The 16,542-nt window shown below is 43.1% G+C and overlaps 1 protein-coding gene across 1 annotated transcript in view; it reads right to left on the minus strand.

Annotated features, from left to right (window-relative positions):
- The window catches only part of HELZ (helicase with zinc finger), a 639,316-nt gene that overhangs the window by 152,972 nt on the left and 469,802 nt on the right, over positions 1-16,542 (minus strand). The window contains 2 exon segments of the mRNA XM_029599344.1: positions 13,308-13,384; positions 14,213-14,429. Coding sequence (XP_029455204.1) covers positions 13,308-13,384; positions 14,213-14,429 — 294 coding nt within the window.

The raw sequence follows: 16,542 nt of genomic DNA on the forward strand, positions 1-16,542 counted from the left end.
GCAGTTTCCCGCCTGCCACCCTAACCCGTGACATCTGCAAACACAGTAAATGTTTTAATATTGGGTGATGTTATGCAAGAGAAAATCCCTCACAAATCGTGTAAGTTAAAATATTATTCGGTTTTTTGCCAAAAATCTAAACATGCTTCAAAGCACCAATTTAATAAAAGTTCCTAGAATACATTTTTCATAATACATTAAAATAATACTGTCTAGCTATTTTAGTCTCCAATTCTTTTGCGTTCTGTTAGATCTGGATAAGTAAAATATGTATTTGTATTGTATTCAAATGCTTGAACCAAACAGCACCAGTGTACTTATCCCATCTGTTGCCCATATACACCTCAATGAGAGAACTTTGGTCTTCTCGACAGGCCCTTTTATCTCGCCCTTTCACTAGCTACAGCAAGGCTAGCCTGCACAAGGCTTTATGCACTCAGTTACTTTGTTCCCAACTTATGTAATAATATCCACAGGACTTATGCACGGAAACCTGTTACTCTTCAAAAAAATGGAACAAAGCCTTCTCCTCAACTCTGCATTTCCATCCATCTTACCTGTAAGTATCCTTCCTTAACTATGAAAACAGTATTCTACTTTTATGTGTCATTTTATTGCCAGGCATCTTTCCCTATACTATGAAATCACTATACACCATGTATTGCTACTTGTACAGTTTTGCTTTAATCCATTTCCAGTTTTATGTTCCCTGTTTCTTCTCCCCATCCCTAGAAACATGTACTGTAATTCACATCCTTCTTTCTAACCTACCTTATGACTTTCCTAGGAAAAGGCAAAATATCAAATGGAAGGCGAAAAAAATAAATGTGTTTGGGACAAGTAAATTTCCAATTTCTATGTGATTTATGACAACAACAGTCTCCAAATGCCTGAGGGAAAGGGTACACAGAAAATTCACTTCTGAAAAATACTAGAGTGCATTTTAAAAATATCAATTTCTTTATAGCCATCTAAAGAAGTGTTTCCCTACCCAATGTGCCTTTAATGCAGGTGCACTGCAAAAAGAGCCCAATCAAAAGGCGAGGTTCTGCGATAAAAATGTTCTTCCAGGCCACAGGATATCCTCCCAACAGCAGAGAATGTCAGAAAGCAATGTGTATCTGCTGCTGCTGCTGCTTCCCCCTCTGCTGGCTTTTCTTTGCAATCTCCTTGGTAGAGGAGGAACACCAAAGTAAGCACTGCTCAAACTTCTGCAGGTTCCAGGAAATGGATGTGTGGGGGGGAGCTGAATGTGCCAAGGATTGTGAGAGGGAGGGAAAGATGAATGTGCCACAGGATGTGGAGAGAGAGGGAAGGGAATGGAAAGGATAGGAATGAAAGATGATGATGCCAGGGAGTGGGGCTAGTAAGGGAAGGTGATAATGCCAAAGAGGTAGCCGTGGAGGGGAGGTGATGGTGCCAGGGGTTGAAAGAGAGTAAAAGTGATGATGCCAGAGGATAGAAGGAGAGGGATGGAGGGAGAAAGAGGTTGATGATGATAGCAGGGAGAGAGAGAGAAGGAAGGGAAGGTGATGGTGCCAGGGGTTGGAGGGAAAGAGAAGAGAAGGCGATGCTGGGGGTGAGGGGGGAGAAGAAAGGGAGAATGATGATACCAGGGGTTAAAGGAAAGGGATGATGATGGGCTAAGGAAGAGGGGTGAGGGGAAAGAAAAAGGAAGAAATTAATAATGACAGAGAAGAAGATAATGTGATGAAGCTAGATAGAAGTTAGGAGAAGGTGATGATGCTGGGGAGTGGAGGAAGAGGGAAGGAATGATGACAATCCTGGGAGGGGAGTTAAAGGGAATGATGATGTTGGGGAGGAGAGGAGAGCGAGAGGGAATGATGATGCCAAGGGGTGCAGGGAGAGGGAAGGGATAAAAAGGAGATGATTCTAGGGGAGTGGAGGAGAAAGAGGAAGAGAAGGTGATGCCAGGTGAGAAGGGAAGGCAAGTGATGATGAGGATGTTGCCAGGGGGTGGAGGAAGAGGGAAGGTGATGGTGCCTGGAGTGGGAAGAGAGGAAAGGAAGGGTGGTGATGATGCTAGGGGGTAGAGGGAAGTGGAAAGGTGATGAGGATGATGCCAGGTTAGTGGGGTAGATGGAAGGGAAGAGAAGGTGTTGATGGTAAAGATAGTGGGGTGCTATGACAGAAAAAAGGTTGAGAATCACTAATCTAAACAATCAAGGGGCAACTGTGAGATTGCTGGAGTAGGTTGCAGGTAGATTATATGTGCGCAGCTACATGCTAGTTTTCAAATGAAAATGCCTGGCAGAGATTCCTTTCAAAATTTAGGGCCAGCAGGGACTGCAATGATGAAGATACATTTCATGAAGTACACATGGGGATCACACAAATGAAAACCCTTTGTAGCATCTGCCTCTCTGCCCACGGCCCTACCTATTTTCTCCATAGCTAAAAGTAGGGATGCTGTAAAACAGCACAAATTATTTTTAGCTGATAAGTAGAGGACAAGTTTCAGCTTGAGGAATTTACCCAGTTAACTGCTTAGTTAGTTTGAAGATAGTCTTCCCTCTGAACACTCCAACTTGACTTTTCTAAATCTAATTACTCCTGGTATTCATAGAAAAAAATTTCTCCTCACTGACCTGATTTTAGCTAACTTTTCTTTCACAGCTCAGAACATGTAACTGTAAATATATTCTCTCAACCTCAGGCAGCTGAACCTCTTACGCATACATCTTAATTGAATGGCAAAGACTGATTATCTTATGGTTATATCTAGTTTCACTGACTTGCTGTAAACAACCTGCAGCAACTTGCATATACCGTATTTTTAGAATGAGACAGTAGAGAAAATCATTTAGCTATAATACAGTTTAATGATTTCTGACATCTCACCAGAATAAAATCTGTGCAACCCTTGGAACAGGTTAACAGCTGTGTCACTGTTTGCAACATCTTGTCAGAGTTACAAATACATCATGCTCCAATACAATTTCCTACAGCTCATCTCAATAGTTTTCTACTTCTAAATTTGGAGTCAGGTACTGTAAGTAAGTAAACTATCACCTTTAAAATGATTCTGCAAAATCTGAATGAATCAAATTTAGTGAATGGACCTTTTGTGAACATTCAATTTTTCTATGAGACCGTCTTAATTCCTTTCTAATGACAGTTTATGTAAATATTGATCATGCTGAAATGTTACAGTACTATTTCATAAAACTATACATCGTCCAGCATTAAAAAAAACAACCTGAAAAGCAAGTTTGCTTACAGGAAAATGGGGTTTTCCATAAATAGCAAGATGAATTAACCATGCTGTCTGGGATGTCCTCTGGCGGCCCTTGAGGCGGAGCTTTTCCTAGAAATCACAGAGCTGTGTCCAGGAGGCTGACCAGGAAGGCGGGTGGATCAGCATGGCTAATTCATCCTGCTATCTATGGAAAACAACAATTATGGTAAGCAAACTTGCTTTTTTCCTGTTGCTAGCAGGGCTGAATTAGCCATGCTCTCTGGGAGTCCCCAGCAAAGGGTTGCTTCTTGCACGCTATTGGACTTATGATGGCTTCCCTTAGTACTGTAGGCGATTGTTGCTTGCCCAACCTGTTCTTACCGTGCACAGCCATGCAATCCTGCTGTCACGCAAAGGTGCGCTATTAAAGCAGCAACCGCCCGAACTTGATATGTCTTGACTTTGCTAGGAAGTTCTGCTGAACACTTGGAATAGCAGAATTTAATACATTGGGTTATCCAGCTTGAGAGGGTTCTCTTTGCCACTGGTAGACCAGGTGCGTTAGGAATGAAAGAGACAAAGAGTTGTGAAGCTCTTTTGTCAGCATTTGTCCTACGTTTGTAGTAAGCCAGAGCTCTTTTGCAATCCAGATTATGTAGAAGATGTTCTCTAACACTGCCATGAGGTTTTGGGAAGAACGTTGGCAATGTTATGGTTTGGTTTAGATGGAAAGCTGAAACTACCTTAGGAAGGAAGGAGGGGTGGGTACGCAAGGTCACCTTATCGTGGTTGAACTGCAGATTTGGAGGGAGTGAACTAGGGCTTGCAGCTCACTGACCCTGTCTTGCAGAAGTCAGAGCGACCAGGAATACCATCTTCCAGGTCAAATACTTCACATGGCAACTGTCCATAGGTTCAAATGGTGGGAGCATGAGCTGTTCCAGCACCAGATTAAGATCCCAGGGAACCGGAGGGCTCAGTCGCAAGAGTCCCTTCATGAACCGAGAGACCAATGGGTGGTTCAAAACTGGAAGGCCGTTGTGTGGGTGATGATAGGCTGCTATGGCACTGATGTGAACCCTGACAAGAGGCTGTTGCCAACCCTAAGAACATGCCATACTGGGTCAGACCAAGGGTACATCAAGCCCAGCATCCTGTTTCCAACAGTGGCCAATCCAGGCCATAAGAACCTGGCAAGTACCCAAAAACTAAGTCTATTCCATGTTACAGTTGCTAGTAATAGCAGTGGCTATCAACTTAATAAATAGCAGGTAATGGACTTCTCCTCCAAGAACTTATCCAATCCTTTTTTAAACACAGCTATACTAACTGCACTAACCACATCCTCTGGCAACAAATTCCAGAGTTTAATTGTGCGTTGAGTGAAAAAGAACTTTCTCCGATTAGTTTTAAATGTGCCACATGCTAACTTCATGGAGTGCCCCCTAGTATTTCTATTATCCGAAAGAGTAAAAAACCGATTCACATCTACCCGTTCTAGACCTCTCATGATTTTAAATACCTCTATCATATCCCCCCTCAGCGATCTCTTCTCCAAGCTGAAAAGTCCTAACCTCTTTAGTCTTTCCTCATAGGGGAGCTGTTCCATTCCCCTTATCATTTTGGTTGCCCTTCTCTGTACCTTCTCCATCACAATTATATCTTTTTTGAGATGCGGCGACCAGAATTGTACACAGTATTCAAGGTGTGGTTTCACCATGGAGCGATACAGAGGCATTATGACATTTTCCGTTTTATTCACCATTCCCTTTTTAATAATTCCCAACATTCTGTTTGCTTTTTTGACTGCCGCAGCACACTGAACCGACGATTTCAATGTGTTATCCACTATGATGCCTAGATCTCTTTCTTAGGTGGTAGCACCTAATATGGAACCTAACATTGTGTAACTATAGCATGGGTTATTGTTCAGTATATGCATCACCTTGCACTTATCCACATTAAATTTCATCTGCCATTTCGATGCCCAATTTTCCAGTCTCACAAGGTCTTCCTGCAATTTATCACAATCTGCTTGTGATTTAACTACTCTGAACAATTTTGTATCATCTGCAAATTTGATTACCTCACTCGTCGTATTTCTTTCCAGATCATTTATAAATATATTGAAAAGTAAGGGTCCCAAAACAGATCCTTGAGGCACTCCACTGCCCACTTCATTCCACTGAGAAAATTGTCCATTTAATCCTACTCTCTGTTTCCTATCTTTTAGCCAGTTTGTAATCCACGAAAGGACATTGCCACCTATCCCATGACTTTTTACTTTTCCTAGAAGCCTCTCATGAGGAACTTTGTCAAACGCCTTCTGAAAATCGAAGTACACTACATCTACCGGTTCACCTTTATCCACATGTTTATTAACTCCTTCAAAAAGGTGAAGCAGATTTGTGAGGCAAGACTTGCCTTGGGTACAGCCATGCTGACTTTGTTCCATTAAACTATGTCTTTCTATATGTTCTGTGATTTTAATGTTTAGAACACTTTCCACTATGTTTCCTGGCACTGATGTGAGGCTAACCGGTCTGTAGTTTCCTGGATCGCCCCTGGAGCCCTTTTTCAATATTGGGGTTACATTAGCTATCCTCCAGTCTTCAGGTACAATGGATGATTTTAATGATAGGTTACAAATTTTTACTAATAGGTCTGACATTTCATTTTTGAGTTCCTTCAGAACCCTGGGGTGTATACCATCCGGTCCAGGTGATTTACTACTCTTCAGTATGTCAATCAGGCCTACCAAATCTTCTAGGTTCACCATGATTTGGTTCAGTCCATTTGAATCATTACCCATGAAAACCTTCTCCAGTACGGGTACCTCCCCAATATCCTCTTCAGTAAACACCGAAGCAAAGAAATCATTTAATCTTTCCGCGATGGCCTTATCTTCTCTAAGTGCCCCTTTAACCCCTCGATCATCTAACGATCCAACTGACTCCCTTCATAGGCTTTCTGCTTCGGATATATTTTAAAAAGTACTGTGAGTTTTTGCCTCTACGGCCAACTTCCTTTCAAATTCTCTCTTAGCCTGTTTTATCAATGTCTTACATTTAACTTGCCAACGCTTATGCATTATCCTATTTTCTTCTGTGGGATCCTTCTTCCAATTTTTGAATGAAGATCTTTTGGCTAAAATAGCTTCTTTCACCTCCCCTTTTAATCATGCCGGTAATCGTTTTGCCTTCTTTCCACTTTTTTAATGTGTGGAATACATCTGGACTGTGCTTCTAGGATGGTATTTTTTAACAATGACCATGCCTCTTGCACACTTTTTACCTTTGTAGCTGCTCCTTTCAGTTTTCTTCTAACAATTTTTCTCATTTTATCAAAGTTTCCCTTTTGAAAGTTTAGCACAAGAGCCGTGGATTTGCTTACTGTCCCCCTTCCAGTCATTAATTCAAATTTGATCATATTATGATCACTATTGCCAAGCGGCCTTACCACTGTTACCTCTCTCACCAAATCCTGTGCTCCACTGAGAATTAGATCTAAAATTGCAACCTGTGTTGTCGGTTCCTGAACCAACTGCTTCATAAAAATGTCATTTAATCCATCCAGGAACTTTATATCTCTAGCATGTACCGATGATACATTTATCCAGTCAATATTGGGGTAATTGAAGTCTCCCATTATTACCGCACTACCAATTTGGTTAGCTTCCCTAATTTCTCTTAGCATTTCACTGTCAGTCTCACCATCTTGACCAGGTGACTGATAAAGCGTGTGAAGATAATCCAGGAGGGTTTCTGGCGAACAGGAGAATGGGTCTACCTGTTTGCCATGGCACCAGGTTGCATAACGAAGCCACTTGAGCTGAAAGTTCTTTCGAGTGGAAAACTTGCATGATGATATCAGGACATTTTGGACCTCTGATGACACTTCCAGGTGGTTTAATAGTATCCTTTCAACCTCCACACTGTGAGATGAAGCGAGGAGTGCATTGGGTTAGCAATATTCCCCCATCCTGAGTCAGCAGATCCGCTCTGTCCCCCAGTGCTATAGGGGGAGCAATGGACAGCCAAACCAGATAAGCGTACCGGGGATGTCTCGGCCACACTGGGGCTATAAGGATCAGGTTGACGATGTCCACAACGCATTTTTTAGGAGTGGTATCGAGGGTAAGCATAGAGGCGGTCTTCCATCCATGGGACTAGAAAAGCATTATGTGCGAATCTCTCTTGACTTGGAAACACTGAGAAGAATCTGCAAACTTTCCTGTTGACCACTGTTGCAAAGAGGTCCATGCACAGGAGACCCCATCAGTCGAAGAGCCTGTCAACCACACTCTTGTTTAGAGACCATTCGTATGGGTGAGATATTCTGCTGAGACGGTCCGCTTTAGAATTCACAATTCCGGGAAGGTAGGTCGCTTTTAGGGAGACAGAATGTTTCTCTGTCTATTCTAGAAATTGAATTGCCTCCTTGCACAGTATCCAGGAACCTGACCCTCCTTCTTTGATTATGTAGAACATGCCCACCTGATTGTCCATGTGACCCATGACATTTTTGCCCTGAACTTGGCTGACAAAGATAAGAAGGGCTTTCCAAACCACCGGTAACTCCAGCAGGTTTATCTCTCGGTAACGCTCTGAGACCGAACACAAGCCCTGAATCTTTAGGTGATTGAGATGGGCTCCCCACCCCTTGTTAGAAGCGTCTGTGGTGAGAATTAATTCATGAACTGGGCTTTGGAACAGGGCTCCCTCTATGAGCGTTAGTGGGGACAGCCACTAGGCTGTCTTCATGGCCCTGGTGAGGAGTACTATGTCTGACAATTGTTGAATGAACTATATCCATTGAGACTTCAAGCCCCATTGCAGGCAGCGCATGTGTAGTCGGTGTGAGGTACCACGTATATTGCCGCTGCCATGTGGCCCAGCAGGGTTAAAACCTGGTGAGCAAAGGGTTGTGCACAGGCCTGTAATCATTCTGCCAGATCACGCAGGGTTTGGGCCCTATCTTTGGGCAAGAAAGCTTCCCCTAGCACCGTGTCTATCTTCGCTCCGATGAACTGCAGGACCTGAGTCGGCTGGACTTCTCATAGTATGAATCCCGGTGACTGCAAGCAGTTGATCGTGTCCTTCAAGTGAAACTTGAGGGTTGTCTTCTCCGAAGTCACCAGAAGCCAATCGTCCAGGTAGGAGAAAAGCTGACTCCCCTTTCGTCTGAGGTCGGTCACAGCTAAACACTTGGTGAAGACTCTCGGGGTGGAAGATAGATCAAATGGGAGCACCTTGTACGGGTACTGCTGCCCATTGGATTGGAAGCACAATTACCACCATGAGGAATGGTGCATCGGAATGTGGGAGTAGGCATCCTTGAAGTCCAGCGAGCACATCCAATAACTGGGCTGTAGAAAAGGGAGAACAGAATTTAGGGACATCATCTTGAATTTTTCCTTTCCGAGGAATTTGTTGAGAGCCCGTAAGTATAAGAATGAGCGGAGGCCTCCTGATTTCTAGGGACTTAGGAAGTATGAGGAATAGAATCCCCTGTTGCATCTGTGTGATGTACGGCCTGCCGAGTAAGAAGTGAGGACACCTCTGTTTGCAGGAGTTGCATCTGCTCCTGGTCCCACTGAAAACCTGCTAGGCAAGGAAGAGATGTAATCTCCTTGAAATTGAGATGGTAGCCTCCGCGAACAATTCCTAGCACCAGTGGTCAGATGTTATCGCTGCCCAAGCATTGAAGAAATGCGCTACTCTGTCCTCCATGGGGAGCGGAAGAGGTGGCCCCGCTGTCTTCAAAAACTTTGTGGTGGTTTCTGGGTGGAGGTTGACGGCTGTCTCTGCTGGTGCTAGCCACTAGGCATGCCCCTGGGCTGCGGTTGTTACACCTGCTGTCTAGGCTGTGGAAACGACGGTGCTTTGTAAGGGGTGTATGGCCTGAACAGGCGCTTTTGGAAACTTGGCTTATGGTAGCTTGGATAATACCTCTGGGTTGCAGATGTGTGCACTTGGTGAGGCCAGGGATAAGACTGCTCTTTTAGTTGTGAGACCGTCTCCCGTAGCTTGTCTCCAAAAAGGTTGTCACCCTTACATGGCAGATCTAACTTCTCATGTTTGTCTTCCCGGATGGTGCCGGCCCTTAACCAGGCCATCTGACGAGCCGCTATGGCTGAATATGAAGTGCGGGATGATGTTTCAAACAACTCGTAGATGGTGTGGAGGAGGTGGCACAGCCCCTCTTTCATGTCCAGTACCGGTTTTGGCAGCCCTGCGCTGGAGGTGCCTTCCTCAAATAGAGGCTTGATGGACTGCAGGCACTCATAGAGATACTGGATGATATAAAACTGGTGTATTTTTGTGTTCAGCATAGCAAACTAGAAGGACCTCCCCCCAAAGTCATCGAAATAGCAATTGTCCTTACCTGGCGGTGCGCAATAGAGTGGAGTCTAGGTTTTTTTGCCTTTTTCATGGCTGACTATCATGATGGAGGGGTGTGGGAGCTGTACCGCACTGTAGTATGGAGACTTTCTCATCCTAAATTTTAGATCCGTCTTTCTGGATGTGGCCAGACTCGAGAAAGGGGGCTCACAGGTTTTTTCCAGGACCACATCTAGTCTGCGTGGGGAGGCAGCACTGTTGGTTCAACCAGCACCTTCAAAATGATTAACATGGCTAGGATCTCTGCCCTAGAGTCTTGCACCTTTCTGGTCTCCACGCTGAGATGTGCATTAACCTTCTCAATGAAATTTGAGAAGGAGAGATCTTCTGGCAGTGAGGAGGGCTCTGGAGGCTCCTCGGGTGGGTCGGATGGTAATCCGGTTCATGATCCTGGAGAACTGGGGGGAGAGACATCCGGATATGAACTTGGCTATGGGGAGAACTACGGCTGAGGCATCTTCCCTACCTGCGGAACAACTTCTTCCTGCTGTTGGGGAGGGGATTCATCCTCAGGGGAGAATTCCTCCGAAGAGGGGCTTGTAGGTGGATGCTCCAGTCTGCGTGACTCCAAGGATGAGAAGAAGTTACTTAAAATTGTGGAAATCTGCGACATCACCTGGGAAGCCAGACCACCTTCAGTGGGGATGTGCTGAGCAGCTGACTTAGCTTACTCTGTCCCACTAACCATGGTGAGATTTCTTTGTGTGGATGTACAAGGCATGCAGCTAGGAGGATATCAGAATCCGGTCCGCGGGGGCAGTGAGCCGAGGCACCACTTCATATGGTGGCCTGTGATGCTTTGAGAGGGGCTCTTGCATCTGGGGTGACAGTCTTTTGAGTTTGGACACAGAAGAGATGTCGGAGTAGACCTGGCTTGAAGAGACAGAGGAGGCTTCCGAGGTAGGATAGTTGGAGAGCAGGTTTACGTCTGAAAACTCCAGGTCACAGAGTTCCTCAGGTGTAAAGAAAACCTGGGAGTTTTGCTCTGGTCCTTTCTTCTCTGAAGGCCTATCCTTTTGCTTCTTATGCTGGGCCTCGCCACTCTGCTGCTTCGGAGCAGATGTGTGTGACACTTGTGTTGAATGCTTCATAGGCCGATGCTTCCCGTCATGGACATGTGTCAACACTGTCAACCTGGCCCTGCGATGGTGTGTGTGGCTTCTGGGAGGCACACTTTGCCGCGTTGTGGTACTCTGGCGGCTCAATGTGTCATATGCCAGGACGTCATTCCACCGAAGAGTTGGTTGCTTGCGCTTCGATGCCTGTATTGATGCGTCGGTTCCTTCTAATGAGGACCTTCATGGTTGGCGTGCTTCGATGCTGGTGTCGGCCAGGCGTAGCTCCTGGGCCTGGACAACCGATGCATCTCCCGACGCCCCACTCTCTTGTGGGTCCTGGAGGAGAGGGATCACTGGGGTGGCTTGCACCAACTGGCTCTTTGTTGCTTTCTTATCCTGGGGCCCCAGGGAAGAATCACTTCGTTACTTTTCCAGGCAGTCCAACTCTGGGCTTGGGGAGGAATGGGATGAGTGGCACTCTGACATCGGGGCGTAGGAGCTGTCGCCCCCCTCTCTGAAGGGCACAATTTTTTGGGTGTGCTGCCCCTGTGCCCGGGGTGACATACGACTGCATTCTTGGCAAGTAGACTGGTCACGTTTGGGTCCCAGGCACACATAACTTTTCCACACTGGCAGTACTTAAAGCTAGGTAGTTTGGGGACCATGATAGCACTGAAAAGAGCTGTTGATGTTCTTCTTTTCACAGGAAAACTCAGAGAAGAGGAGAAAAACGCTCTGTGTGCGGATGGCAGCATGGAAGAAATAAGACTGAGAAGATGGCGCTTGATCATGCAGGAAGACACGCACAGCTCTGTGATTTTTAAGAGACGCTCTGCTTCAAGGGCCGCTGAAGGACAGCCCAGACACCATGTCTAATTCAGTCCTGCTATCGACAGGAAAAAAATACTTATTCTCTACTTGCATATTAGTGCATAAGAACCCTGTCCGTAGCTTTCCCACGCCCTGCTAAGATTTATCATGCCATCCGAGCAATTCAAGAGACCCCAGCAGATTCACTGTCATATTAAAATTCTATTTTTCATCTATGTAACTGGCTGCCTGTGAACACTCTGCTAGGGTGTATCAGAGTTGCTCAGAAAGTAGTGATCCTATGATTTGAATCCAGCAGGGGATTAGAGACTGTCGTTTTGTGTACATCTAGCAGCACTATAGAAATGATATGCAGCAGTAGCAGCAGCAAATTGCTATGAGCAGTTTCTATTCAGCATCAGCATGAAAGCAAAGTTATTTCAATTGCATGTCAGCCCAGCATCTTGGCATGCTGCAAGCAGGTCTGAATTTGAGATCCAAGACTGCTCATTCCTGGAACAGCAGGAATAAGAAGCACATTTACTAGGCACTGCTGACCAATAAGGCAGAAGCTTCCAACAATTGACAAACCAAACAAAATACAATCAAAGGATACTCATTTCTAGAGCATGGTATGCAATGGGTGAATACGTGGCAAAACAATCACTCTTCTAGTCAAGTTTTTTTGGGCTAAAATCCCAAGTTAGCTATGCAGATAAGCAAAAAATGAAAAATAATGTGTTCCCACTATAACTATTGACACATAAGCTGCAAACATCCTCATCAGAATGATTCTCCCAGCATGAACGAACACATTGGGTATATTAATGCGTTTATAACATGCTTCTTCCCACTTTATATCTGCCTCAGTTTTCATTAGCCAATTACCGTATTTTTCGCTCCATAAGACGCACCTGACCATAAGACGCACCTAGGATTCAGAGGGGGAAAATAAAAAAAAAAAATTTGTGCTAAACTGGCTCTGTCCCCGGGCGTCTGTGCGTCTTATGGAGCAAATTAGGGGAGTGCGTAACATTTTTTTTCTCCCCATTTTGTTTTCGGTCCACTCCCCAGATCAGAAAACTTTCTCTGGGAACACCCCCCCCCCCAAATAAAAACCCCATCCCAACCCTTTAAATTAATTAACAACTCCCCACCCTCCTGACCCCCCCCAAGACCTGCCAAAAGTCCCTGGTGGTCCAGCGGGGGTCCAGGAGCGGACCGGGAGCGATCTCCTGGGCTTGGGCGTCGGCTGCCAGTAATCAAAATGGCGCCGACAGCCCTTTGCCCTTACTATGTCACTGGGGCCGACCAATGGCAGCGGTAACCCCTGTGACAAAGTAAGGGCAAAGGGCCATCGGTGCCATTTTGATTACTGGCAGCCAACGGCCCTTTGCCCTTACTATGTCACAGGGGCTACCGCTGCCATTGGTCGGCCCCAGTGATATAGTAAAGGCAAAGGGTCGTCGGCGCCATTTTGATTACTGGCAGCCGATGGCCCAAGTCCAGGAGATCGCTCCCGGACCACTCCTGGACCCCCGCTGGACCACCAGGGACTTTTGGCAGGTCTTGGGGGGGGTCAGGAGGGTTGTAGAAAATTAAGGTGGCAGGTCTTGGGGGAGTCAGGAGGGTGGGGGGGTTTGTTAGATTTTTAGTTTGTTTTTATATTCGCTCCATAAGACGCACATACATTTTCCCCCCACTTTTGGGGGGAAAAAAGTGCATCTTATGGAGCGAAAAACACGGTAAATTGCTCTTTGTATCCAAGTTCTTCCTTATATATATAATGATATAAACAACACATATTAAACTTTTAGCAGCCAGCAACAAGCATACCTGTTTGGGTTCTGGAGGTTTTTTCTCAGGGGTCCGAAGTTTATTCATGTCTGATCCTAAATTGCTTTCATTTTTACCTACAATGTGTTCAAATGCTTTAGATGAATTTACAAAAATGTTATGAACATACAGCTTTAACTTCAAATTTTTCATTTAAAAAAATTTGACACACCTTATTTTTCACAATATGCTTAATTAGTTTTTAAGTAATGTGATCAATTACTATAAGAGAAAACAACAAGCATGGATTACATATGAAGTATGTCTCCTCTGGTATGGTTACCAGTATTAGTAAAATGAAGTTGCATACCTGTAACGAGAGTTCTCCATAGACAGCAGGTTGAATCAGCCACACAAATGGGTGATGTCACCTTGCTTGTTGATGGAGAACAATATGGGACATTATGATCGGCTATTAACTTTCTCGGATACTTGAACTTTATTCCCACTAGAGAAGAAAACCATACAACGTCTCTCAAACTGAAAACAAATCTTTTTTTTAATTTCAATTGATATTCTTCAGAAATGTTCAGACTATTTTTTTCTGTCTTGATATAGAACAGTATATCAAAAAACAACCCAAGTTTTGTACTTTCCTAGTCACAGAAAGTAGCATATTTACTTCTCTCATTTCTACATTCAGTTTTGGTAAGCAATATGAATGATTTATTGATGAGTTCAATCTATAAGCAAGTTAATACAAATGAAACATTTTATGAAAAATAATACACAGAATTTTAAGTAAATTTAAATGGTAAGCACGTTTTCTGCATGAGTTTTCTTAAAACAAAAGTTGGTGTTTTTACATCCTGTTGACATGGATATAAATGTAATTGTTTCTTCAAACTGGATTTAATAATCATAAATATCAGTTACTCAGGCATTTACAGAAAATGAGGACTCACCATTTCGGTTTTGTTCATGTTGCTCTTTGTCTTGATGCTGAAGCTGTTGCTGCCCCTGTTGCGTTATATTGACGGGAGAATGATGTCCAAGGCCATAAGGTATAGGAGAACCACGCCCATGTGCCTGTAGAAGGTTCATGTTATATGCCATAGCAGCTGGATGAGTCACGAATCGAGGGTCAACTGCAAACCTACCCTGATACCCCGCCCATGGTACCTACAAAATTAAAAACGACAGTAATTCTAAAAATCCATAGCCTATTGCACATTGGAAACAAACCATGTTCTACCACTGTTGAAAGAAACCACAGAAAACTTTGAGCTTGGAGAGAGAGAATCCAGAGAACATGTTCATGGTTTTTATATTTTGTTTTTTAGAAAAACAGTAGTGCGTTGTAACATATTTTATAATCTCTAAAGGCAAAATGCATTTTCAATTGCATTGATTATTCTACATCAACCAATAAATAAAGGAAGAGAGATGTCTGAGGGGTAGGGAGAGTTGCCTTGATGCTATACAGTAGAGAATGCAGCCTGAGGCTATGATGCTGCAGGACTAGAGAGAGATAAAGAGAAGAGGGAGAGATGAACAATAACACAGAAGCCAACATTATAGATTAGTGTCAAAGGATATGAACTGTGCAGCTATAATAAGGGTGGGAATATAAGGGTGATGTAGATGTAGAATAACCAATGCAATTGGAAACACATTGCCTTAAGGGACTGTAAAATATGTTGGAATGACCTACTGTGTCTCAGTGAAACCATTCCTTTTATTTTTTTTTATCCCCACTCTTGTATTAACAACTAGTGATATCTGCACTATCTTCCAGTCATTCCAGAAGGCCAGAACGTGAAGAACTAGTACTGGTTCTTTTTGGAACTATCAAAAATATATGGCGCACTAAATGTTAATTGTAAATAAAATCACAGTACTGTATATACTTAGAATAAAATCAGAGCAAACATTATAAAATGCGTAAATATTCCAAAGATAACACTTTTGGCCTTGCTTTTAAAGAAACCTGGCAAATGAAGACCTTCAATACCACCCTGGAAAGAAAGCTTTTCTGAACTAGTAAAAAGAAAAAACTGCACCATCATCATTTATGGAAAATGACCATGTCATCATTGTCAACAAGACCTTTAGTGAAACTATCACACCATTCTTCAAATTCAGTGTGTTTCATGCCATATGGCAGGTGATACTAGCAGATGTATTTTATAAATTATCTCAACACAAACTCATACTATCTCTTATATAAAATGGTATTCAGTAGATAGGTAAAGAAAGAAGAGAAAAATAAGGTTCCATAAAAAGAGTGAAACAAACTACAAGCAGATATTAACCAATAATAAATAACACTAATCCTACACTCTAGTCTTACCATTTCATTTGATGTTTTCCATTAACCTACTCTTTTCAGTTATAATTCTGTTTTGTTATCTTGACATTATTCTACAATTTAGTGCTTGTTTACTACCATCAGCCTTATTGTATCTTGAAGACAGAGCTAGTCTCCTTTGATAGTTCCAGGAGCAATAATGATTAACTATGTTTTATTAAATGGTATTTTATGGCTGTTACTGAACTACATTCACCTTGACAATGGAACCTTGTATTCATAAAGTTTAAGATTCAAAGGTACTCAAAATTACAATATTCTCACTAGGGACATTCATCTATACAGTTCCTTTCCTTGGACTATTTTTCTTAACCAAGAACCATTATCAACTAGCATTAGAAACTGCAAACCGAATTGTTTAATTTGAAAGTAATACATGTGTAAAAAACATGACTAACAATTCAGTATGCTGGATGGTTAGTAATTATCTTTGTAGCTGTAATTAAAATGTTTCAAATTTTAATCATTTTCCATCTATGGAAGCAATACCTCACCAAGCAAACAAGCCTACTAACAATGCACCATTTTCATATTTGTTCACAAAACAGGATTATCTGAAGCATGAATCTAATGGTGACTGAACCAAAAAGACTGCTACAAGCAACTGGAAAGTCAGATATCACTTTAGCATTACCTCTAATCTAATTGTGATGTAACAAAGGACTAAATATACTGCATGGCTATCTCAAAGGAAAATTAAAAGTTTTGCATTCTGCTCCTACTAGTCTGGAGAGTGAATTCTAACAGAAGTAAAAGCTTAAATGTCCATCAGAAGCAGCCAGAAACATGAGCCAGTGCAAATTAGCAATTTTCTCTATAAACAGAAAGATACATATGAATATATTGGAAAGATGGGGGTTGAACATGGCCAGGGCAATAATGAAAGCTGTTTCTACAGACAAAACAGAATTTTACCTGAAGAAA

This window comes from Rhinatrema bivittatum, chromosome 4, assembly GCF_901001135.1.
Source record: "Rhinatrema bivittatum chromosome 4, aRhiBiv1.1, whole genome shotgun sequence".
Taxonomy (NCBI): domain Eukaryota; kingdom Metazoa; phylum Chordata; class Amphibia; order Gymnophiona; family Rhinatrematidae; genus Rhinatrema; species Rhinatrema bivittatum.